The 27,000-nt window shown below is 38.8% G+C and overlaps 1 protein-coding gene across 3 annotated transcripts in view; it reads left to right on the plus strand.

The window, feature by feature from the left end:
* The window catches only part of LOC124615731 (trafficking protein particle complex subunit 8), a 283,551-nt gene that overhangs the window by 200,402 nt on the left and 56,149 nt on the right, over window positions 1-27,000 (plus strand). For all 3 annotated transcript variants that reach the window (XM_047143805.1, XM_047143803.1, XM_047143806.1), the window contains 3 exons: window positions 19,675-19,819; window positions 25,314-25,407; window positions 25,508-25,573. In XM_047143805.1, coding sequence (XP_046999761.1) covers window positions 19,675-19,819; window positions 25,314-25,407; window positions 25,508-25,573 — 305 coding nt within the window. The remainder of the gene's footprint in view (window positions 1-19,674; window positions 19,820-25,313; window positions 25,408-25,507; window positions 25,574-27,000) is intronic.

Consider the following 27,000-nt stretch of genomic DNA (forward strand, 5'->3'; position numbering starts at 1 on the left):
TCCACCCACCCAGCACTTCCTATTCCAGTCCTGTCCTACTCCATCGGGTGCCAGGCCATCTGTGAAAGCAGCTATGTCATTTACCAGCTCTGCTGCAATCATTGTGCATATTTTTCTAACGTCATCCTGAAAGCTGAAGATCACAGTGGTCAGGTAGATTTAGTATTTCTCAATTTCCAAAAAGCATTTCAGTCCATACGACACCGACACTTATTATCAAAATTGTGATCATATGGGGTATCAGACAAATTTTGTGACTGAATTGAAGACATTTTGGTAGGGAGGATGTAGCATGTTATCTTGGATGGAAGAAGAATCAACAGATGTAGAAGTAACTCTGGGTGTAACCCAGGAAAGCGTGTTTGGTCCCCTGTTGTTCATGTTGTTTATTAATGATCTTGTGGATGTTATTAATAGTAGCCAAAGAATTTTCACAGATGATGCAGTTATCGGTAATGAAGTACAGTTTGACCTAAACTGTACAAATATTCAGTCAGCCATTCATAAGATTTCAAAGTGGTGCAATGATTGGCTGCTTGCTTTAAATATTCAATAATGTAAAGTTGTGCACTTTGCAAAATGGAAAACATAGTATCCTGTGAATATAATATTAGTGAGACCAAGTTCAAATCTGTAAACTCAAGCAAATACAGTACTTGATGGGAGAAATGCATTTTTGAGCCATCAGCTGTGCAAATACACCTTTATTCTGTACTGGTTTCAGTAAATAACAATCTTCACAGGAGAAAAAGCTCTAATTTTCAGTTCGGGACATTGATACAAAAGAAAGTTACCATTTGTGCCAGACCTCGAAATTTGATTGGGAATATTGTAAAGTAACCATTTACAGCTGTCAGATACAAGAAGAAATCCGTCTCTGAGCCATCAGCTACACCTTTATTCTCTACCCGTTTGTGTTAAATAAACACCTACACCAAAGAAATGATTATTTAACTAAAAAAAATAGAGAATAAAGATTTATTTGCTCAGCTGATAGCTCAGAGATGCATTTCTTCAATTGTTTGATGGCTGTAAACAGTTACCTTATCAAATTTGTGACTTAGTAGGAACATGAAGTGGAACGATCACATAGGGTCAGTCATGGATAAGCAGGTAGCAGATGTCAGTTTATTGGTAGAATACTAGGAAAATGTAGTCAGTCTACAAATCACTCATGTGACCATTCTAGAATATTGCTGGAGTCTGTGTGACCCATACCAAATAGGTATAGCAGGGGATATTGAACTAATATGGAGATTGGCAGAACAGATGGTCACAGATTTGTTTGACCTGTGGCTGAGTGTCAGTAAGATACTGAAAGAATTAAACTGGCAGACTGTTGAATGTAGATGGGAACTATCCCGAGAAAGCCTACTAACAAAGTTTCAAGAACCAGCTGTAAATGATGACTCTAGGAATACACAACCACCTGCTACATATCACCCCTTTAGGTATCATGAGGATAAGGTTAGCTTAATTACAGGGCATGGAGACGTGTTTAAGCAGCTCAAAGGGCCATATACCTTTATTTTACTGGAATGCATAGTTTAGAGGTTATATTCTACACAGAAATTCATTTCAGACATTGGTCTAACATCCCTGTGTTGCAGATCACATTTGGTGGTAATATAGGCATGTGGCTGATTTCTGTTATCAGCTACAAGATGTAAAATACGTATGCCATCCAAACGACGACAAAATCTGATGCCATTATCAGGGTTGCCACAGGTTCTGGAAATCAAGGAATTGGGAAATATCAGGGAAATTTGAGAAAAAAAAAAAACTGGAAAAATCTCATTTTTGTCTTAGTAGATGAAATGGTTTGTTTACTGAGATGTTGTGAATTGTCACTGGTTGGGTGCAGCTGAGCACATGCGCCACTTCCCTACTCCCTCATTACTACTTCTCCCCTTCCTACCACACCCCTCAGCTTGCAGTCAGTGCTGCCACCACTTTTGGCCTCTAGCCTAGCAGCTGCTGACGATAGGCAGGGAGGTGTGAGGAGTGGTTTGTTTGGATCTGATTCTCAGTGATCGGAGATGGCGGTCACATGAGCCTCAATTGTGTGTGAGTGATTGTTTGAATGTGCATGTGCTGTCATTTTCTGACAAAGGCTATGACCGAATATTTAGTTCTGAGAGTGTGATTGTCTTTTCTATCTGCCTGTCTGCGGCTCAGCGGTCATCTTTACAGTGAATTCTACCTATCTTCATTATTATTGATTCTCAGAGTATTTGCAGACATTATCTGTTTCGTGGATTGATCATTGTGGTCGCATTTCATCAGCATGCTGTCCATCACTCACGAATATCTGGCCACAAGAGTGGATTTCCATGATAGGCCAAAACTGCGGGCCATTTCTGCCGGTATCTCTAATGGATGGGGCCTGCCAATCTGAAGCCCTTCATTTTCCACTAATACAAGTCCTACCCATCAGACCTAGTCCCACTGAACTGTCCGCAGGCCTGGTCTGTTTGTATGTGGCGTAATGCAGTGGATTTTTGTGATATACCCACGGATCGAGGACTGCAGTGCTCCTCGGCAGGCTAGAGGCCACAGGTGATGGATTTCAAAAACTGCGACTGTTCATTGCAGATACGTTGTGCAGTATGGCATTTTATAGATATTTTATTTACCGTATGCTAGTACATTTTGGCACTTTAAAAGTAGTTTATACATTAGAAAGTATGGATGATAAGAGGAAGAAAAGTGTGGCAGTTGATGGTAGTTTGTACACCATGTACTCAAATATTTCTTGAAAGAAAGCTTACATAACATCTGTAAAATAATAGATATAACACAGTGGATAATAACCAACAATAATTAACGTAGTAGAATCAACATTTTATTGGCAGTCATCTATATTGTTGGTTTACACAAATCTTCCCCACCTTATACATTTCTTTCAACAGACCTATTTCTTTCTGAGGTTATTTCTGAAATTGGTGAAGGTATTTTAAATCTGTCTTGCGACTCCAAGGGAATGTGTGTTTTTATCACCAAGTGGGTTTCGTTTTATTGGTCTGTTTGTATGTGGCGTAATGCAGTGGATTTTTGTGATATACCCACGGATCGAGGACTGCAGTGCTCCTCGGCAGGCTAGAGGCCACAGGTGATGGATTTCAAAAACTGCGACTGTTCATTGCAGATACGTTGTGCAGTATGGCATTTTATAGATATTTTATTTACCGTATGCTAGTACATTTTGGCACTTTAAAAGTAGTTTATACATTAGAAAGTATGGATGATAAGAGGAAGAAAAGTGTGGCAGTTGATGGTAGTTTGTACACCATGTACTCAAATATTTCTTGAAAGAAAGCTTACATAACATCTGTAAAATAATAGATATAACACAGTGGATAATAACCAACAATAATTAACGTAGTAGAATCAACATTTTATTGGCAGTCATCTATATTGTTGGTTTACACAAATCTTCCCCACCTTATACATTTCTTTCAACAGACCTATTTCTTTCTGAGGTTATTTCTGAAATTGGTGAAGGTATTTTAAATCTGTCTTGCGACTCCAAGGGAATGTGTGTTTTTATCACCAAGTGGGTTTCGTTTTATTGAAATAAAATAACTTCATTGGTCTTAATGAAACACATATACCATTTGGCTTGCTTTCTCCATCTAAATACAATTTATTACAAAAGATGTTGATGTTAGTACTTAAGGTTTTTTCTCACATTAGGAAATGCAATCTGCTTGCAAGTTCTATTTAGATATTTCCTCGTTTGGCTCTATTGTTTCTTGTACCGTAGCTGCATAGACACATTGCCAACTTCCATCTTTACTTACCCTTGAAATCTCAAAATTTGTCAGTGAAAAATGCTAAAACTTGTCTGGAAATCAGGGAATTTAACTTGGGGAAACTTGTGGCAACCCTGCATTATATTCCTAACCTTCATAAAACTAGTATGTATATATTTCAGGAACAATAAAAGAAAAATCCCTCTGAAGATGCCACAACTGTCATGAAATATGTTTGGGGATAAAACAACACAAATAATTGTGTTCTTGCAAGAAGATAGACTCTCTTTAATTCATTACTGTTATTTTCTCCAAGAACGGAATGGAGCTAAAAATTCCATTATGATAAGCTCATTGTTGTTGTGGTCTTTAGTCCAAAGACTGCTTTGATACAGCTCTCCATGCTGCTCTATCTGTGCAAGCCTCTTCATCTCTGAATAAGTACTGCAACCTAAATCCTTCCTTGAGAATGTGCTGCTTACTGTATACATCTCTTGGTCTCCCTTGATGACTTTAACCCCCACCCTCACTGTGCTTCCCTCCAGTACTAAATTGGTGATGTCTTGATGCCTTACACTGTATACCATCATCAGAGCCATTCTTTTACTCAAGTTCTCCCACAAACTTCTTTTCTTCACAATTCTTTCAGTACCTCATCATTAGTTATGTGATCTACCCATATAATCTCCGACATTCTTCTGTAGCACCACGTGTCAAAACCTTCTGTTCTCTTCTTGTCCAAACTGTTTATTGCCCATGTTTCACTACGATACATGGCTACACTCCATACAAATACTTCCAGGAAAGACTTCGTGACACTCAAATCTATATTTGGTGTTAATAAAATAATCCTGTTCTTCAACCCTTTGCTTGCCAGTGCCAGTCTACATTTTATGTCATCCCTACTTAGGCTTTCATCAATTATTTTGCTGCCCAAATAGCAAAACTTATCTTCTTTTATTATCTTATTTCCTAATCTAATTCTCTCAGCATCACCAGATTAATTTGACTATGTTCCATTATCCTTGTTTTGCATTGGACGAGATTTGAAAACCTGAGCTCAGGTTTTCAAATCTTGTCCAATGCAGTCCCCAACAATCAGTCTTTCCTTCGTATCCTGTATGGTGAGTCTCCTTTCATCCACAGTTCTGTGTGACTTTCTGAAACTCTACCCCTCTCCCTAGACCTCTCCAGTCCTTTTGCTTCACCCTTCTTCCTTCCGTCCACTGGCTCTGAAAGCTTGCCAATCACAACAGTTTTTTATGTGTGTGTTCTGCTGCCACTTGGTGAGTAGATTTTTTTTTTATCTAAATTTTCATCACTTATAACAAACACAGATTTTGAATTTCTTTCAGCAAGATTTCTGTCATAAATTGACCGGTACTGGCAAACTGTCTGGTCTGTATTAATCTCAAATTTTTGTCAAAATTAGGGATAAGTGCCTTCGTCTGCAGTTGAAACTTTCTTGTGACTTCCAGTGTATCTTCCCAAGGCACAGACTCCCTGTTTCTCACGTATGTCGCGATCTTCCTCTTCTGAATTCTGTGCCATTGTTTGAATTTTTTATCCCATGAAACTGATGCTTTGAAGATGAAGTTCTTGGACTGAAATTGGCCTGCATCAGCCAAAGCCCACTGCTGTAAAATCCTTCTTGTTACCTGAAATGTGCAATCAGAGTTACACATCACTGTCATAATCTGTTGTTAAAATACAATTGTTGAAGATAAAAACAGAGCAGTTGACAAAATTGTAACTTCCTTGCTGGTGATTTTGTGAGGATCCACGAAGCAGTCATTGGTCCATGACTCCATTAGCGCATATTTATTGATTGCTGATCCTCCAGTTTTTATGTTTTCTTCTCATCTCTTCAAATGGTCCTCTCTTCAAATGGTCCTCTCTTTTTAAAATTTGAGATCCTTTTCTGTGGAGAGTTTATAGATTCCACATGGGGTGCTCTTTTTACCAGTGCTGCTACCTTTATTTTTGTCTCCAACACAATGTGTTCAGCTTTTGCCTTATTTTTGGCTGGTTGAAAATTCTCATTGTCGGAAATATCGTCAACTTCATGAAATAGACCACCTCCATCTACTTTGTCGGAATGAGTGAGTTCCTCATGAGTAGTAAGTCTCTCTTCTCCTAACATTTTGACAATAGAATGATAAAGTACTTTTTCAATTGCCATTGCATCTGCAGAAATTGTCTCAGTGATTGCTCTGTGTCAATAAGGTTCACTTCTTGAAAAAGACTTCCACAACAGACTTTTTGTAGCTGCAGTATGCATTGAATCGTCATGACATTCATTATCTCCAATAGTCAAAAAACAGGGAGCCATCTTCATTTTTGTAGTACAAGTGTAAATTGTGTGATATTCAAAAAATTTGCATCTACACCATTTGTTCTTGCTGCTTGAGCAATGTCTCACAGCTACGCATGTTAACTGCCAAATGAGGCCTGCCTCTGTGCCTGCAGCATGAAATGTCAAGGTGCGAAATAGTTCTGGGTGCGCTACCAGATTGTATGTATAAGGGATTTCACAAATGATGAGAGGCATACATTTTCAGGAAAACTCTATGCAATTCTTTGTTTACTTGTTGATAGTTATAAATATGTTTGTTATAATAATTAAATTTGATTAAAAATAGTAAGTAATCAAATAACATGAAATTCACTAAAACTTCATGCAAATACACATTTTTTTCTCTCTTTTTTAAATTATATTATCTCTGAAATGTCACGTAAACTGAATAATATGACCAGTGATGAAAAAAATATTAATAATTATTAATTAATGTTTGAGTGGGAGTCTAACCATCACCTCATACAAGTTATTCTTGCGAGGCTCAAATGCTAATCACTTGACCACCATAAACTCTAAGTGTCCAGCAGCTACACACAAATACATAAACCACATAATACTATTATGTAAAGGATGGTTGTAACTCACCATATAGTGGAGATGCTGAGTCGCAGATAGGCACAACAAATAGGCTTCAGCTGCTGGAGACTGTGTGTGTGTGTGTGTGTGTGTGTGTGGGGGGGGGGGGGGGGGGGGGGGGGGGTGCTGTCTATTTTGTAACAGTCTTTTTTGTTGTGCCTATCTGAGACTCATCATCTCCATTGTGTGGTAATTTCATAATATTGTTACATCCCATCCTGGATTTTCCATGGTTTGATTAAGCCACTTGATAGATGTGTAAAACTTCTCTTTTGATTTTCTTGGAATTTCCAGAGTAGTGCACCTTACTACTTGCACATTATGTTGTTTTAATGGCCCACTACAGCTACAAAGTTTGAAGTAAATATGTGATCCCAACATTTTGGCCTTCCCTTGTTAGCCATTTTGCACTTCCTGTAAATATCAGTTTTAGAAGTTCGTATTCCCTGTTGCCTGCTTCATTTATTGCATTTTTATATTTTCTCCTTTCATCAATTAAATTCCATATCTCTTGTGTTATCGAACGTTTTCTACTAGCCCTCGTCTTTCTACCTGTTTGATCCTCTGCTGCCTTCACTATTTCATATCTTAAAGTTACTGATTCTTCTTCTACTCTATTCCTTTGCCTTGTTCTTGTCAATTATTGTGTAATGTTCCCTCTGAAACTCTCAGCAACCTCTGGTTCTTTCAACTTATTCAAGTCTCATCTCCTTAATTTTCTACCTTTTTGCAATTTCTTCAGTTTTAACCTACAGTCTGTAATCAACAGACTATCATCAGAACCCACACTTGCCCCTGATAATGTTTTACAATTCAAAATTTAGTATCAAAATCTCTTTCTTACCATTATATAACCAATCCAAACCTTCCGGTGTCTCCTGAACATATCACAAATGTAGTAAGCTCTGACACTGGAGTAACATAGTCAGACACAAGTAAAATAATCATTATTGCCAGTTGTTAGAATACTAAAGCTCTCCTTTCTCAACAACTGAAAGGTTGAGTACAAACAGATTCTGATTGGTGCCAACATCAGCACCTTCAAAAATGAGCTAGCAGAGGAGAAGTTGGACTCCATTTGTCAGGGTACAGGGTCTGGAAGCAAATGGGATTAATATTATAGAACTGTGTTCTGCTATTTTGGCTACTACTGTTTCATGAAATGAATAGCCTGGGGACTAACACACTTTGACAGTGAGGGTAGTACTAAACTGAAACTTCCACCTAGCCTAATTAAGAAAAGGCATAACATTGTGATCTTGTCTGTTAAGAAACAAAGCAACCAACAATGGAATGTTGAGAATAGAATAACAAAAATAAGGAAAGGGTCAAAAAACAAAGCTAATATATTTAAGAAAAGAACAATCAAGCTAAAAAAAATATTTAAGACAGACCTCTTACATTTAAGGAAACAGACAAGCAGTGTAGCAACCGCGGCTAGCAGTACTGTACATTGTTTGCACCAGCTTTTCACATGTATGTTGTGCTGTGAACATTAGATTTCACACTCTCAAATTAGTTCCATGCTGGTTGCCAGGAGCATTGCATTTTGTCTATTACTTCTGTGCTGTTTACTCTTAGCTTATAGCAATGTATAGGTTTGTGTTTACCTATGCTGAGTTCTTTGATTGTGCTCAGTCCACAGCAACCAGTTAACAAGAGTCTCACTTGCTGTTGTCTCAAGAGTCTTGTCTTGGCGTACACTGCGTCTAAAAGACATTCTGTATTACTTGACCTGTGAGCGAGTAATGTTATTGTCATTGTAGCAAAGGACATATCGTTTGCGTGTTATTTACCATAAACTAAGCTGGCTAACCAATCAGATGGGCCAGTATTTGGCTCTGCAGCCAAATTGGTGCCCCCGACGTGGTTTACACCATCCTGACAGAAATTGGAGGAAGTACTACTGCATCATGATGGGAAATTTAGCAATGACTAACCATGCTGTGTTCAGGCTCGCTGTATGATAACCATCCTTTTGGCCTCACAACCCAGTTTCTTGGTTTGCTCAAGTTGAAGCCAGATTCTTTTATTGAGGAATAACTACTGACGCCACCATGTTCACATTGGTTGTGAGCCAACTTGACCTTCAGCACGTGGCTGAAGTGAAAGATGTGTTAAATTCACTCCCAGAGTGTGGTTTGTATAACCGTCTCAAAGCAGAGATAATGCTTTGTGCATCTGCTTCACAAGAATCACTCCTCTGCCATATCCTGACACAGGACAACTTCAGGGATTGCAAACTATCCCAGTCCTTGCAGCACTTGCAAAGCAAGATCAATGCTGGCACAGTAGCAGATAGCCTGCTAAGAACTATCTGGAATAGTCGGTTAGCACCTGTCATTAAAGCAATCAGTGCATTGCAATCTGAAATGCCTTTTAGACACAGTGGCAGAGCTAGCAGACTAGGTGCAAGACACTGTATCACCCCTGCTTATCAGTGTAACAACTGTTTAGTGTGAAGGGCGTCTGCCACAGTATCACACGCTGACTACAATGTTCTGACAGCAAAGATGGGTGTGCTGACACAGATCAGGCAGCTGTTATCTCGACATATCACCAACAGCGGGCATGGCCAATGCAGATTCCTGAAGTGTTCATGCAGTATATCATAGACTCTTCGGATGGAAATGCAGCAGGATGTATGTTGGTACCATAGCTGATTTTGGCAATCGAGCACATTGCTGTACCAGACTCTGTGCATTCCCAAATGCCACTGCCAGTTGGATGTAGATGCTTCATCCAATTGCTGGTCTGAGTCACAGCATCTGTTTGTGAGTGATCGCTGAAAAGGTCATAAATGCCTAGTTGGCACTGGTACCAATGAGTGTATCTTCCCATGAACAGTGCTACATTATTGTAGGCTGTGTATGTCTTTCTTTCTAGCTGCCACTAACAATTGTGACATATGGCACACACCGATTTGAGCTGGACCAAGACCTATGGTGAGCATTTGTGTGGAACTTCACAATCGCAGATGTCACAGAGCTAATAATTAGAGCGGACTTCCTGGCATATTACAACCTTCTGCCTGATATCACCAAAACATACCTTGGTCAACTGAACCACCAGACTAACGGCTGTGTTCTTCCAGCACCAGGCATTGACACAATTTGACAAAATGATTAAAGCCACAGCTGGGGAGCACACTGCACCTACTTTGAACAATGTTTTCCTGCACTTGCTAGACCGTCTGGTATGCCTAAAAATGTGAAGCCTAACACCAAGCACTATGTAAATTTTCCTGAGGGATCCCCACTGGGGTGTAGGCTGTGAGGATTAACTCCAGATCGCTTAGCAGTTGCAAAGACAGAATTTGACAGCATGATTCAAGAGGGCATCATGTGACCATCCAGTTGTCCTTGGTCATCATGACTGCATCTAGTACCAAGGAAGTAAGGTTCATGGTGCCCTTGCGGTGACTATAGAGTGCTTAACACCTGTACAGTGCCAGATTATTATCCAGTGCTCCTACTCCGCAGTTACAACTTTGAGTTGAGTGGTGCCTGCCTGTACAGTGTGTTGGACTGTACAAAGGCATATATGCAGATACCATTTGCTAAGGAAGACATCCTGAAGATGGTCATAATTACACCATTTGGTCTGTTTGAAAGCAAATTCCTGATGTTTAGCCTCAGGAGTGCAGTGCAGACATGGCTAAGATTTATCAATTCCATGTTGTGAGACATGCCACTCTGTTTTGCTTACCTTGATGACATACTGGTATTCTAGCCTCAACAGAACAACATTGTCAGTCAGAAGTTTTAAAATGGCTGAACAAATATGGTGTTGTTCTGTACACAGCAAAATGTATTTTTGGTCAGCCAGAAATTGATTTTTCCTCTCCTTACCGCTACCTACAAAGTGGAAGCCATTTTGAAAATCCTCACAGTTATGGAGCTGCAAGAATTGCTAGGGATTCTAATTTTGTTTCATCGGCATCTACCATGAGTAGCAGAAATTCAAGAATCATTGACAGCTGTGTTCACAGGTCCAAAATGTAAAAGGAATGCAGCAGTAACTTGGACAGAGCATTGGTGGAAGATGCGAGCCAGACTGCCGTAGATGTTGTGTTGCAGCAACACAACAATGATGTGTGGCAGCCTCTCGCATTTTCTCGCAGAAACTGTCAACATATCAACAAAAGTGTACCACTTATGACCATGAACTGTTAGTGATATACGAGGCAGTCAAATACTTTAGAGTTCACAATCTTTACCGACTACAAGTGGCTCACACATGAATTTTGGCAAAACATCAATTGTTCGCTGTGGCAGCGTAACCAGCTTATGTTTATTACACAATTTAGCATCAACATTCAACACATCCAGGATTGAGAATGTAGTAGCAGACTGTCCCTCCTGGGTCAGCAGTGTCTCCACCATACACATTACAGAAGCACAACGTACTGACCAGGAACTGCAAGAGCTGTTGCGGGAAACAATATCATCATTAGAGTTGCAGTTAGTCAACATTCCTGGCACAGGCATCTAGTTATACTGTGCGTGTCAACAGTAAAGCCGTGGCAATTTTTACCAGCAGGATTTTGGAAGAAGGCCTTTGAATATTTCCACAACCTGTGTCACCTTGGTGTGTAATCTATGTTATGCCTCATCATAGATCACTTCTTGTGTCCAGGAATGAAGAAAGACTGCCAAGAGTGCACATGATGTTGTGTACAGTGTCAGCGTTACGAGGTTAGCAGGCATATACATGTGCTGATCAGCAACTTTCCCAACACTACCACGTTTCACTCACATGCACATGGACATCATGAGCCCCTACTATCATCAAATGGTCAACAGTACCTGCTGGCAATTACTGACCTGTTCATACATTGGCCAGAAGTAGCAACTGTGGACAAATCTATGTGGAAACTTTGGCACATGCCTGTATGCTGAACTGGTTATCATGTTTCAGCTGTCCTCAGGATATTACAGCAGATTGTGGCAAGCAGTTCAAAGCAGAATCGTTCATTAAAATCGCAGCATTCTGTAGCATGACTCGTCACAAAACAACCAGCTACCACCAGGCCAGCAATGTAATGATATAGTGTTGGCACAGAACACTAAAAGCAGCTCTAATGTGCCACACCACTGGATGGACAGGAACTCTGCCAGTGGTTGTACCTAGCCTACAGAATGTATACAATCTGGTTCCTCTGCAGGAATGGTGTACGAAGAATCACTAATACTACCTGGTGAATTTGTAGATGTGGCTTTACAGCCTGATACAGAGCCATCTACCTTCATTGGTTACCTTAGAGATCATGTCAAAAAGATCTGACCACCACAGGCATCCAGACAGGGAACTGTCACCACGTTTGTCCACAAAGATCACAGTATGTGCACACTCATGATGTTGCATACTGATGGTGTCAAACCAGCCCTGCAACAACCATACACAAGGCTGCATCGTGGAACATTCTGGTCAATGGCAAACACATTGCCATCATAATAGACAGGTTCATCCTGGCATATGTCTTCAGTGAGCCACACCCACTGACCATTCGCACCATTGAACATTCTAGTCAGTGGCAAACACATTGCCATCATAATAGACAGGTTCATCCTGGCATATGTCCTCAATGAGCCACACCCCACTGAGACTTGACAGATGCAACCCCTCTCAACACCTGGTCCAGCAACAGCAACTATGACACCAGCAATGGCCACCTCAGATCCAGAAGACCAGCGCCCCATGAGATCTGGTCGACAAGCCCAGTTCCTCGCACACTTCGTGGCTTCCTGGGTGGCACTCTGCCAAGGGGGCTGTTTTAGCAACCCAGCTGTTCTGTACACTGTAGTGCGCAAGTGTTTCACACAAGTATCATGCCACAAGTGTTAGATTTCGTTATGTAAAATTAGTTCCATGCCAGCTGCCAGGAGTACTGTGTTTTATCTATTAACTCAATACTGTTTACTCCTAGTTTATAGCAATTTATTTGTTAATCTTTACTCTGTGAGTTATGCTGGGATGGTCACTGTGCTAGCCCTTAGTGACTAGTCATTAAGAGTCTTATTCATTTTTTCATGAGTCTTGTCTTGGCATACAGTGTGTTTAAAAGATTTTCTGTGTTACTTGACCTACAAATGCAATCATTGGCATCCCAGCATAGGAGGTATCATTTGTGCATTTTATTATAAACTAAGCAGGCTAACCGGTTGGTTGGGCCACTATTTAGCCCTACGGCCAAAACAGTGATGCCATAGTGCATCCAAACATAAGTAAGACATCCTGGAGACTAATCAATAAACACTGAATAACTATCAGTAAGATGTGCAGTAAACCAGCCAACATTAGGCTTGAGGACAACTTAGTAAAAGGTGCAAATGGAATATGTAATTTGATCAATAAGTACTTGATCTCTCCTTATGACCAATCAGCCCCATTATAGACTTCCAGGCTGAGACCATATAAAATCACACATTGTGTCAGGCTCAAGCAACGCAAAAATTAGAGCAAATACTCATCTGGATGGATGATATCTCAAGTATGATGGTAAAGAAATGTGCAAATGAAATAACTGAACCCCTTACTTTCAGGTCCAGCTACATTCATTTGACACAGCATTACTACAAGGCCTCACTAATAATGTAAAATCCCAATTCTGCAACTCCTGTAGATAATCTTTTCTTGGTTGGGTCAGTTTTCCTCGAGGGTTGCAGGTCCACAGCTTCATTTAACTTTGGAATGTTAGTTGTGGTTGGTTCCCAAGCAAAACTTGCAATATTGCTGCAATCAGTGTTGCAACTTTCATACCAAGCAAAAAAAGATGATGAAAATATTGTGCTATCCTGAAAATATGCACATCTGTAGCTGTCAAAATGTTTGGTTGCTACTCATATTGTGCCAAAACTGCTGTCTCCAGCTGAGGGGTGTGCTTTTGACATGGTGACTTGTGATGAAATTGTTCAGGCATAATTTGAGTTTTACATCAGAATTACAGTGGTCTTCTGTTTCAAATTAAGATTCATATAATTCTAATTTTGCTGATGGTTTCTAAAAAGGAATTAAGCCCATCCAACTGACTCTTGGTAACATCTCAAAAATTGCTGGTTCTGTATACATGCAAATCATGTTTATAATATTTTGATTGAACTGAATTAAAAAGTGGGGTTGAAGGTCTGAAAATATACAAAAACAAAAATTGCTAGAAAAATGTGAAGATAAAAATCAGACAATATTACTTGGGGCAGTTGAAAAGAGCCCTAGTTACCGTAATGTCTTGCACAAACACCGCCAGCTACATTTGTGGTGACCCTTTGTGGGTGTGCAAGTCAAATTTTATGGCTCCATCTGTGTTACTTTCGCCTCTAGGATGCATTGTATACCACAGTGTAAGCAAAATGGTGAATATCAAGAGAATCGAGAACCATGCTCTTATTGAGTATCTTCATTTGAAGGGAATGACACCAAAGGAAATTGCAGGGGACATGCGGAATACGCTTAAGGACAGTGCTGCGCCTTATGCAACAGTGAAAAACTGGGTGTTCAACATGGAAGAACAAGTGAGGAAGATGCGCCAAGGAGTGGAAGGCCTGTCACTGTTGCCAATGATGAAACAGTGACTGCAATTCACGATACGATTTTGCAGGGTCATCGAACAATGTTGCAGCACATTGGAACCACATTTGGAATCTCCCATGGGTGTGCTCATGACAGTGTTGTGGATATTTTGGGAATGTGGAAAGTTTCATCTCAGTGGGTCCCGAAAGACTTGAATGCAAATCAGACACGGGAGTGTTTGCGGTGTTGTGAAGAAATTGTCTGCCAATTCGAAGTGGATGAAGACAGCTTTCTTGCAAGGTATGTGACAACGGACAAAACGTGGATTCACCACTTTGATCCTGAGACAAAACAAGTCACAAAACTGAAAACCACCTTCATCCCCTAACCCGTAAAAATTCCGGGTGCAAAAATCAGCTGGTAACGTGATAGCATTGGTCTTCCGGGATGCAGAAAGGGTAATTATTGTGGATTACTTGCAAAAGGGCATATCTCTCAATGCATCATACTATTGCATCCTCCTGCGCCATTTGGGAGAAGAGAGAAAGAAAAAATGGCACAGAAAATTGGTGCATGGAGCTTTTTTGCATCAGGACAACGCACCGGTGCACAAAGCCCTCGCAACACTTGAAACTGTGTTATGTTCTCCAGATTTGGCTCCATCAGACTTTTTTCTTTTCCCATACCTAAAGAAAGATGATTTGACAATGATGATTCAGTGATTGATGCTGTGAATGCTTGGTTGGACTCGAAATCAAAGACCTTTTATTTGAATAGTTTGTAGAAGTTATCTGAGTGTGCCTGCAAGTGTATTGAAAAATAAATTGGTATTATGAAATTTCTGTCATTCTTTATTTGTTAGGCTAGAATCTTTTCGACCACTCCACTCCCCCCCTCATATTGTGAAATGCATCAAACAATTCTGTTTTTATCAGAGGATTACAAAATAGAAGTTGGATTTAGTCCAGGCAAAGTATTACAGGAATTATCAATCTATTCTTACTGATGGTTTAATTAATTGATAGTAATTAAAACACTGTCTTTTAAGCAAAACTAGTTACAGTCAAGATATTTTGACCCCATGCTTCAATCAAAATACATAATTTGCGTCAAAGCTTTAAAGAAAGGGTATAAAAATTAAGGTGAACGTTTCTCTCCACCAGGCTTGGCAGGGTCAATTCATGGAAACTATTCCCACGTAACTTACTATGCCCCTGTGGATAAGAGGTGGGTTTGACATTCAATAAATGTTTGTGGTGGTAGCATAATTTCTAAAACGGAAACCAAAAGTGAAAATTTGAATTTCACAATGAGAGCTATATATAAGTAAATTTCTAATATGAATAGAGCAATCTTATGTTTCAATCAAAAGTGTTTGTTATCTTACATCAGAAACAACTTATACATGTAAAATTTTAGGCTGTACTTTACAATCGAGTTTTCATCAGAATCCCTCCAGCATATATAGCCCAGGAGTTCAATACTGACAAACAGCATTGATAATTTAGTGGCAATTTATCAAAACCTATCCTATGAACAGCAGTATTAGAGAAAACTTATATCCAAATGTCTTAAAAATAAGTAAGATGCATGAAAAGGGAAGCAAGGGGAAAGTTTCAAATTATAGAACAATGTCACTAATCCCACCTTCAGTAAAATAATAGTATCCTATCTCAGCTTGCTGCCTTCCTCTCTAGACACAAAATGGTTACTGAATTTCAGTATTGATAGAAGAAATAGCCAAGTGCAACCACTGATATTACCATATTCTTCCATGAAGCATACTGTTGTAGAGAACAGAGTACACATATTGTTGTAATATTTCTTGACCAGAGAAAATCTTTTAATTATGTAAAACATTGGCTTATTCTAAGGAAAATGAGGCCATATGGTATCAATAATGTGTCAGTGATACTTCTAGCCAAGTAACTGATGAATCTGAAACATTATATTAAACTTAGATATCAAATTGATAATAAGTTAGTAACTTTCAAATCCTCCAGTGAAGCAGTGATAATAAGGTAGTAACTTTCAAATCCTCTAGTGAAGCAGTGATATAAAGAATTCCTCAGGGCTCAGTGCTTGGTCCTTTCCTTTTCCTGGGATGTGTTAATGACATTATGCATCCCTTCAACTCAAGTGTGAATTTTTGTCAGCTGGTGCTATTAGAATTAAGTACATCTTCCCATGATAAGAGACTAAGATCAATGAAAGTAAATCCTAGAAGCTAATATTTGCAACCAGAAGCTTACATCACTCATGCGCAAACGATGTCCATGGAATAATGGCAGATGAAGCAGACAGCTGTAAAGTCTTTGGTGTCAATCTGGACTCGGACCTCTGATGGTTAAACATATTAGTGTTGTGCAGTATAAAATCGGTAATGATATGTAACTTTTTAGCCAGGTGCTCAAGCACACATTGAAAACTGTATATTGTGGGACAATCTATCCCTACAATAGCTACTGTGCAGAAATACAGAATTCTGGTGCAGAACAGAATATTGCTGCTACAAATAAAGGAACACTCAGGATTGAACGCAGATTAGGCTCTAGAGAATCTTGTCATGAAGCTTTTGTACAGCACAGATACTCCACAATCTATTCTTCATCCACCTATGAGTTAATTACTTTTTTGCATCCTTAACTAAGTAAATGTATTGATATACATGACCAAAACACAAAATTCAAGTACTTCAGACAAAGAACAAAATTAAAAATGATTGATGGGAGCCTATGTACACTCATCTTCAGAAAAAAAAACAGAACATCTTGAATGACTGGAGACAGGACATTCATATTCACTGGATGTGTACATTACTATGTTCTGCAGAAACGATTAGCATTTGAACCAAGTTGGCCCACAGTTCAAGGACAACATAAAGATTGCAGCGTAACACCATCTGATGGTAAAATGTGCCTGTGGCTCCTGCTGTCGGAATAAACGGAAGGTAACGGACCAGTGTGACTTCAGCAGATATGCATGATGCTTCACAGATGTATGCGCGCACCGTATCATCAAATCAGTGAGTTTCAAAGAGGATGCATTATTGGCATGAGAGAATGTGTTCCATCCATCCAGGAAATTGCTGCTTGTGTGGGACCAAGTGTTTCAGCTGTGCAACGAGTATGTGCAGAATGGTTCACTGAAGGCCATAGAATACGACGAGATGCATCAAGTCGCTCCACTCGGAACACCCGCCAAGAAGATCGACATCTGGTGCAAATGGTATTGCAGGACAGATCTGCGTCCTCCTTGGCTCTGGTGCAACAGTGGAACACATTGTACACTATCAGGGGTGGTAGTATGTCACCATTTATTACAACATTGCTTACTTGCGCATCGTCCGCTTCGCCACCTACGTTTGACTAATGTGCAGAAACATGCCTGACAGTAGTGGAGTATGGAATGACATCACCAGGGACAGGAATGGTATCAGACAGTGTTTTTGAATCAATCCAGGTTTTGTTTGTTTGAAAATGATGGCTGCATTTTGGTTCGCCACAAACAGGGGGAGCAGGTTCACTGTGACTGCATTTGCACAAGACATACAGTGCCAAATCAAGGCCTGATGGTGTGGCATGCTATTGGGTGTAACCACAAATCACAGTTGGTGCATATCCAGGGTGTTGTGACCAATGTGACCTACGTGAATGACATCCTGCAACCCATGGCCATATCCTTTATGCGCAACACCCCAGATACAATTTTTCAGCAAGACAATGGACAACTGCATGTTGCTGCATGAGCACATGCCTTCTTTGTGTCACAGGGTATCAGCATTTTGCCCTGTCCTGCCAGATCACCAGACTTGTCGCAAATCGAAAATGTGTGGGAGATGGTGAAATGGAGGGTGCAGTGCTATGACCCAATGCCAACCACCACAGATGAACTTCAGAACCAGGTGAATGCAGCATGGATGGCTATATCACTGGACACCATTTGTGCTTTGTGCATGTCGATGCCATCGTGCGTGGAACACGTTATCATGGCCATTGCAGATCCTATGCCTACTAGGCAATAGGACACATGCTGCATGAAAGTGACTGAAATGCTAATCCTGCAGAACATACTAAACATCCTATCTCTAGTCATTCAAAGTGTTCTGTTTTAGCTGAACATGAGTGTATTAATGGAATGAAAAGGGATAACAAACTGCCAGAACCACTGGAAACTTGTGACCAGGGGCTGTTTAAATGAAAGTTAATTTTTTTACTATTTTTAATTGAAACATGATTGTATCCACTCAGTGCATTTTAAAGTAGCAAATAGAGTCCACTGATGCATTTTAACATAAAGTATATGCAAACTAGGTGTATAATGTTTCCAATGTTTTTATAAATAAATAATAATGTTTTTATTATAAAAATTAGGCATGTGGTATTAAGTATGTGATAAATTAATGTTTCTTGTTATCCTAATACATGTGTGGATGTAATAAATTTTGATAATTATTATTAATTGCAATTACTACTTTTAAGACTAGTGCCCATAAGTATGGTATTTGCAAAAGTCTTCATGTCAGTGACTCTGTGCGGAGAAATGTAAATAAATAAATACTATTAGTTTATTGTGGTACTAAATGACCATTTTCTTGTCTATATGAAGTTGTGACATAATCATAGACTTTCTGCCAGCAGTAAAATATGTTTTTATATAATTATGTAAATTTTTCATTATGTCTCTCATCCTTAAGACTTTTTGCTGTAGTCATTTAAAACGTCACATTTATTTGGGGACTTTTGAATGCAATGTTACTGTCACAGTTAAATTACGTCCTCATCTGTAATCACCATTTCGTAATGAATTTGTAGTGACTAGTGGCAGACTTCGGTATTGAAGTGTTCTTCCATTAACAAAAGGCACTGATAACCCCGTCATTGAGTGCCCGTAAGCTCCCAATGCACACATGCTCGCGCCCTCGTCACACACACACACACACACACACACACACACACACACACACACACACACACACACAAACACATACACACACACACAATTAACTAAGCATTTTTCTGAATCTCAGTAGTAGTAACTACGTACTTAATATTGTGGCAATTTTATGTCACAGCAATGGACTTGTATTCATTGCAGTTCGGGAGGATGTCTGTCTGTATCTGCATATGACCATCCTGATTTATGTTTTCTGTGATATCCCTAAATCCCTCCAGGCAAATGTCAAATGATTTCTTTTAAAGGGCATAGCCAATTTCCTTCCCGATTCTTGAAGCACATCAAGCTTGTTCTCCATCTCCAATAACCATGATGTTAACAGGATGTTAAGTCCTAATCTACCTTCTTTCCTTCCTTCCTTCCTTCCTTCCTTCTTAGCAGTTAACATAGTGCATTTGCTACCTTTTTTCATTTAAGAAGTAATAGTTTATTTTATTTATAAAGATATGTTCATTATGTGTAGCTTGATTTAAAGTGATTTCTGTACCAAATATAAGTTGGTATTACCACATGTTACAGGTATCGGTTAGTAAGACATTCATGGGAGATAACCGTTTTGGGTTCAGTTCAGTGTACATCTATGGCAACAAACAGTTGTGTAGCCTCCACTGATGAGAGTAGCCAAGTTTTGAATCTGGCACTACAAGTTAAAAATGTTAATCAGGTGAGATTGCTTTAAATTATTATTGAATTTTACATAGTAAAAGTGTTATTACTTAGAAGCAGATATTTCACTATTTTCATTATCACACTTTCAGCGTGTGACACTGATCAAATGTAATTGGAAACTTTGGTATCAACATGTTGTTTTAATTTCCTTTTGTGTTGACCAGAAATTACCATATAAATCTAGATGATGACATTTTCATGACCATAGGATCATGTGTGGACAACAGAACATTACCCTATGACCTACTTGATATGCCAGTATTAGTTCATTGTGTTAGACAAAAAACTAAATAAAGTCATAGGACATGTGAAAAGGAATGCAAAAAGTAAAATAGACAAGATAAAATCTGATTTTTTGACATTATTGAATGAAATTGGACTGTACCAAGTAAGATAGCTAGTCACACTGAGACACCAGTTGGGCACTGCAATGTACATAAACACTAACAAGTGGATGCTGAAAAAGGTGTATGAAGTCCCGTAGCAAAAAATGCCTAATTGCCTGATACTGAAAGTTTGCAGGTGAAAGAAGAAACCAAGTTCTGGGTTGAAGACAGCATGACATGAACAGATGATGGATGGCATGTATCTGAGGTACATAAAGCTTTCTGCTAAAATGATCTTATAGAAAAATTTTATTTTATCAGTACACGGTTTACGTAAAGTCCAGGAACACTTTCAGTTATTTATTGCACAAGAAGTAAACATTGTACAGGTGTCATACATATTGCCATTTTGAAGAGAAACTCTGAAAGCCGTTTTTTTTTTTTTTTTTTTTTTTTTTTTTTTTACAAACATTCGATATGCGAACCATGAGTGACCCGGCAGATGTCAATATGGTAATCAAATTCTTGCCATACCCATCCAAGCATGGCGTCGTCGACTGTAGTTCTGCTCTAGCTCCAATTTGAATGGTTTCATAGACAGCTTCTGTCGCAGGCTTTCCACGCTGCCATTGGAGCCATTTCAAGTTCATGGGATGCACCACGCACCAGTTTCTTTGGACTCCTTATGAATGTCTTTCTTACACACTCCACATTCACTCCACTCACACTGGGACATCCGCTTCTTTTTGCCGGGCACAAACAACCTGTCGTAGCGAATTTGTTGTGCCAGTGGTAAATGGCCTTCCTTGTTGGTGGCTTCCTACCATACTTGGTGCTAAACATCTGTTGAACAGCTGTAGCATATTTGTTTTTGTCGAAATCCAACACACAGAAAGCTCGGTCCGCACCTGAACTCGCCCTATTTGTGACTAGTGCTGACTATCGGCAAATTACCAAACTACGCTGTGGCAATATACATGAAAGGGGGGGGGGGGGGGAAGAGGGGGAGAGAGAGAGACTTCCTCTTCAAAATAACATATACATTATATCTGTACAATGTTTGGTTCTTGTGCAACAAATAATTGAAAGTGTTCCCAGACTTTATGTACACTCTGTACTCAGACCCAACTGACCCCCGTGTCATCCTCCGCCAGTGGCAACATTGGACATGGTGTGGAGGGGCATGTGGTCAGCACACTGCTCTCCCGATTGTTGTTGGGTTTCTTGACCTTAGAACTGCTGCTAACCTATTGAGTAGCTCCTCAATTGGCCTCATGATGCAGAATACACCCTGTACAAGTCTTCCCACCAAGGATAAATCCCTAGCAATACAAGGAATCAAATCTGGGTCCCCGTGGTAGCAGTCAGCTGTGCTGTACCACTCAGCTACAAACATACACAAACCTAGTCGAAGCTATTATTAAAATTGAGCAAGTTAACAAGTAAGGAGAGCTTTTGCGAATACTTCAGTTTCTGTGTTCTTGTCAAATGGATGCAGACCACTGTAGACGAGTAGAGTATTCAGTGATAAGAGTTTTTCTAATCAGTTAATGAAAATTTATAACAGAATTGCAAATAATTGTACAAAAAAATATTACCACTATATGGTATAGATTAACCTCCAGGCAGATGATACACGTGCAAAGAAGTTAACATTATAGCTTCCCTTCTGAACACATGTCTCTGTATGAGCACACACTACATACAGCATGATCACAGGGTGTACATGTATGCAGCTACTCTCTCCCGTTGTCCCAGGCTTTCATAGGAAAAATGGTCATCATGGAAAGACTGATGTAACATACTCAACCCCCTGAACTGACTAAAGCCGTGTAGGCCAAAAGCTCGCTTTCTGACAGTATTTTTGTTGTGCGTATCTGCGACTGTGTCTCTGCTATATGGTGAGTAGCAACTATCTTTTTCATAATATTGTTACATGACACCTTGGTGAAGTGCTCTTTAATGTTATCTTCTGCAGTAAATGGCAACATTAAATTAGTTTGAAAGTTTCCTGTGTGTGTCACCGATGTATTTCACTCACTGAATTACTGAACAGATCATGTTCCAAAACTCATCCAATATTTTACTAGAAAAAGGTCATAAAATAAATTAAAAAATCTAATTAGTGGTGGGTCCCATAGTAATAATGTTCCGCCTCTATTGGACATCTACATCTGCTCATTCCCTGGACACCTTGAGTATAATTGTGTTGTAAGAGTCCTTATTGTGTACTTCATATATATGGAAAGTAGTAGCTTTCTCTGAACAACTCTTCCTGTGTTCAAGAAAATATAAGTGACTCTTAAACTGTCCAAATATAAAAATACATTAAATTGTCAAACCTGTGAACTCCAGTATCTGAAATTAATACTGAAGACCTATTTCAGATTAATCACAATCTTAAAAAAATACAAAAAACAAAAATAAGATCAATGTAGACTTTGCCTGCTACTCTAGAATTCTTAAAGGATTTCTAGAGCCTTGTGCAAATATCTTTAACAGATTGCCTATTAAAAATACTATCTCTCACTCTTTGATTATCCTGCCTTAGGAGAGTGTGTGCACTTGAGCCAGTCACAGGTTCACTTCCTTGTCTTCAATTTTAAAAGCCTCTTTATTAATTCACTGTGTTTTTTTCTTTCTTTTCTCTCTGTTTTTTCGCCTGTTGTTTCTTTTCTTCGTACTTGTTCAATTTCTTGTTTCTGATGTTCATTTCTGAGTTGTTTTCTGCCCTTAATTTCTTCTGATATTTTCAGTTATTCCTGGTTGTCTTGTGTTTCTTTCATCCAAGTGGTCTTTAATTTAATTGCATTAATTATGATAAATATTTTCTTAGTGAACATTTTTTCATCCATCACACATAGGTGCCAATACAAGTGTAGGCATCTTTTCCTAAATTTATCTGTGATATTGTCTGTGTCTCAGAGAGCACCACTGTAGATTTTTCAAAGAATTTTCCAATCATGTCTCAGTGTAACCGATTGTTATAATCCCTCTAGTTAATGTGGTTTCTGTCACATACAAGGCTTCTTGTACAAGAACCATGTTGTAGTGTACTAGTTTTTCATTACAAGACACTTCTCTCTCAGTGTAGAGATTCCAATATCTTTAAGTGTGTGTTAGTAAGCATTCACTGTTGTCCACTACCACATATACACAGTTTTGATAGCAGATAGCTCTTCGTCTCCTTTTGCTAATAAGAAAATTTAATAACAGTGACTGTGTGGGATGCGACTGGGTGTGTAGTGAGATGTAATCTCTCTCATTCCAAAATATTATTGTTTCATGAAAAGACCTACAATGCTTGTAAATATTGAATGTACCAAGGATTCCAACTCATAACCTGACATGTGCCAAGTGAGCGAGGTTCAGATTTAGGTAGGATATAAAAACAATACAAAAAAGAAACATTTCAAATTTAGTTTTCATAGTAATATAAATTTATATAGAAAAATTTTGTGCAAAGCACAAGTAATTATTGGTCAGGAATAGCTTCATCACTAATTGCTTTATTAATGAATTCTGAACAGCTGTTCACCAACCATATGCGATGCCACAACTGTTGGAATGATGTTATTGGCACCAGTGCAAAACAGTGTGACATCATAGTCACAAAGATTACCGACTTACACCAGCATTGTTTATGCTTGAATCTGCAGTAGTGCACTCTTCAGTTAAAGCAGTCACTGTTGCTCCATGGGCACAGCAGCAGCACATTTTGAAGGGAAGAGTTTGCGAAACACCTAAGTGACAATCTCATTTTATACTCTTTGCATGTGTCATTCGGTAGTCACCTACCAAAATATTCACTACTAGTCAGGTTTTGTGAGCCTACATGCAAGATGACACAATGTTTACATACTGTTATATTGGCAGGGGACTACGAGTTTGATGCCCGTGATGGATACAGAAGGGTGCTGGTAACAGAGATGTATGGGCAAGACTGAAGATGTATCAGTGAAACCAATGCTGTATGGGAGAGAGTCAAATGTTCTAGGTGCTTTTAGAAATGTTCTGAAACCATAAATCATAAATGCCTATGTTCTACAAATTTTGCCACTTTAAGGTATATAACGGTTTGTGCTAATGCATTAATATTATTTTAGCAACAAATAAATATTGTTTATATGTCACTAAAATGCCATATCATAAGAGCGAGTTTACATAGTGTCATGCAAAATCTAAAAGATATAAGAGGGCATGGAGAAACAGTAAGGAAGAAAAAAGACGCCATACTGTAATTTGAAAAAAAAAAGAAAGAAAAATGTGTAAGAGAAGGTTGAAGTGAAGAACTATGTGAAAATGTGAGAGAAGATGTGAGAATTAGAGAATGTTCATATGGAAACTGAAAATCAGGTGAACAACAATAGCAGAAGGAAAAAAATAGAAAGAAAATTCACACACTTCGTGAAATTCGACTAGATGCAACATGCAATGTAGAATTTGTGGTCTTCCTTTATGATCCCACGAAATAATAGTCAGTTTCCAGTTGTTGTTGGGAAAGTAGGGTAGACATGTAGGTACTTTGGCACAAAAATAATTCAAGGGTGACATATAGGTATGTGATGTCTGAATCAGATTGCCAACATTAAAAGTACATAAGCAAGTGTTCCAATAAAATATAAAAAAGGAACAGTGACAAAAACAAAATATTTATTTGATAGTAACCAAAAAACAAGGTAACAGTAAATATTTACTCTGACCAGCTGCAGTCAGGCAGTGCCTCTAGTACTACTATATTTCGTAAAATTAACTCAATATCATATGAAACACAGATCTGTGACAACTTCTCACACACCAGAGACTTCTCTCAGAAGAGCCAAATGTGTACAAGTAATCATTTTGCTGTACTCTGCAAGTGCATGAACAGTCTTTTTGTGCATGTAACTGTTAACGGACAATAATAATTACTATTTGATATGTCGTACTTTTTATTTATTTATCAGAGTCAAAAACAAATTAAAATATTTAGCGTCTTCAGTGGTTGAAGATTCAGCCACATAGGTTTCCTCGATGTTGCCAAAGATACGCCTCATTGTTCCTCAAGCTTTGAGGAAGCATCTTCCTTGTACCCATTTGTGAATACTAAAACTACTCTTTATATGTTATCATGTAATACTGAAACAAGGAATAATTTCTATATGCCCTTATCTTAATTTGCAGGTACACGATCCTATATTGACAGAGGTATCAGTCTCTCAGGTTTCACTCGTCAGCAAAACGTGGCAGCTATGTGGAAAAATAGCTGTTCCTACAGGTAGTATGTAGATATAGTTTGCAATTTATATTTGTTTTAACATCATTGTAGCTGTTAATAATTTGTTAATTCAACTGAGTTAAATATTATTTCATTTCAGGAGTGAAACTTCAGGCACAAGAGTCAATCCACTTTGTGTTTAGTGCACGCAGACAGAAACATAAAAGTAAGTTAATCGTATTTTGTGATACAGAACCACTGGATGGTGTAATAATTGTTTCAGATAATAATGATTAAAAATTCTGTACATCAGGTGTATGGTAGCGTGTAAGAGGTTCATAGCAGATGAGAATGTTATATTAGCTGCTTATATATGACTGCTTATCACTCACAAACAGTGTTCGCTGTCCCTAAGATTAGTTATCTTCTGGCTATAAATTTCATTCTTTGCAGAAGCTGTTCCCCTCATTAATGACTTGACTATTTCTTTTTAATGTGACATTTTTCTTTAAGTGGTATTGGTTGTGTGTATAATTGTAGATACTGTTATTGAACTTTAAGTTCCTTTTTTCCCTTGGGTGGTATTTATGATAAACGCAAGTAATCTTTGTGGCGCAAGGATGGATGAAACACTATTGGAAGAGAGACCCCTCCTTTATAATTTTGTGGAGTATACATTGATTTTTATGTTATAACATTTATTTTGGCACAAAGCTAGAGAAGCTTAGCTGTTGCATTCGTGTTATACAAGTCAACAATTTCATCTTTAGAAATTGCATAAATAATGTGTTCTTCTTCTTTTTTTTTTCTTTTTCCTCCTCCTCCTCCTCCTCTTCCTCACCCTCACCATCTGTCCCTCTTGCTGACGGGGTCCACTGTTTTAGTGTTCTGTTGCAATTTTATCCGATCTTGTGCTAATGAACGTGCAGGACTGAGATCGTGAGATCTTTGTGCAGGGTGTCAAGCCATTGTTGCCTAAGTCATCCTACTGGCCAGAAACACTTTACTCTCAAACTAATACCAGTCTTAGCCACTGTTGTGGCATCTGCCCTACTGTTGCTGCATCTGCTCTACTGTTGTCGATACTTCATGTAACTTACGAACTTCATCATATGTGATGTGATCATGGAGCAGTGTCAATCCAGATGTCCCATTGAGCATCTTTGTTTCCATAAAACAGCAAGTCATTGTTCCAATTCTTTTGTTGAAGGCCAGCATTCAACTTAATAACAATAAAATTGCTTCACAATTACGCCTTTGTTAAATCTTGCAAGAATAACTCAAACATCATACAAGTTTTTCTTTAAATGATCATCAAGCTTACCTAGAAACTAAGTTCACTGATTACTATTGATATAAACCCGTCCAGGCGATGTCAGCTGGTGAGGAACCACTCTAGTGAGAGACACGGTTGTTGCACGTAGTATCAGTGAGCGTGCTGTCCGTGTGTAGAATCGGGAAGGCATGCGATCCATCTGAGTTTGACCGAGGGCAAGTTGTGATGGTATGGAGGCTCGGCACGAGCATTTCAGAAACTGCATGACTTGTCGGGTGTTAGAGGAATGCTGCAATCAGTGTCTTCAACACGTGGTAAAACCTCATCCCAACATCGCAGAGTTGGGTGGCCACCCTTCATTACAGGTTTTAGACATC

Source organism: Schistocerca americana, chromosome 5 (genome assembly GCF_021461395.2).
Source record: "Schistocerca americana isolate TAMUIC-IGC-003095 chromosome 5, iqSchAmer2.1, whole genome shotgun sequence".
Lineage (NCBI taxonomy): Eukaryota > Metazoa > Arthropoda > Insecta > Orthoptera > Acrididae > Schistocerca > Schistocerca americana.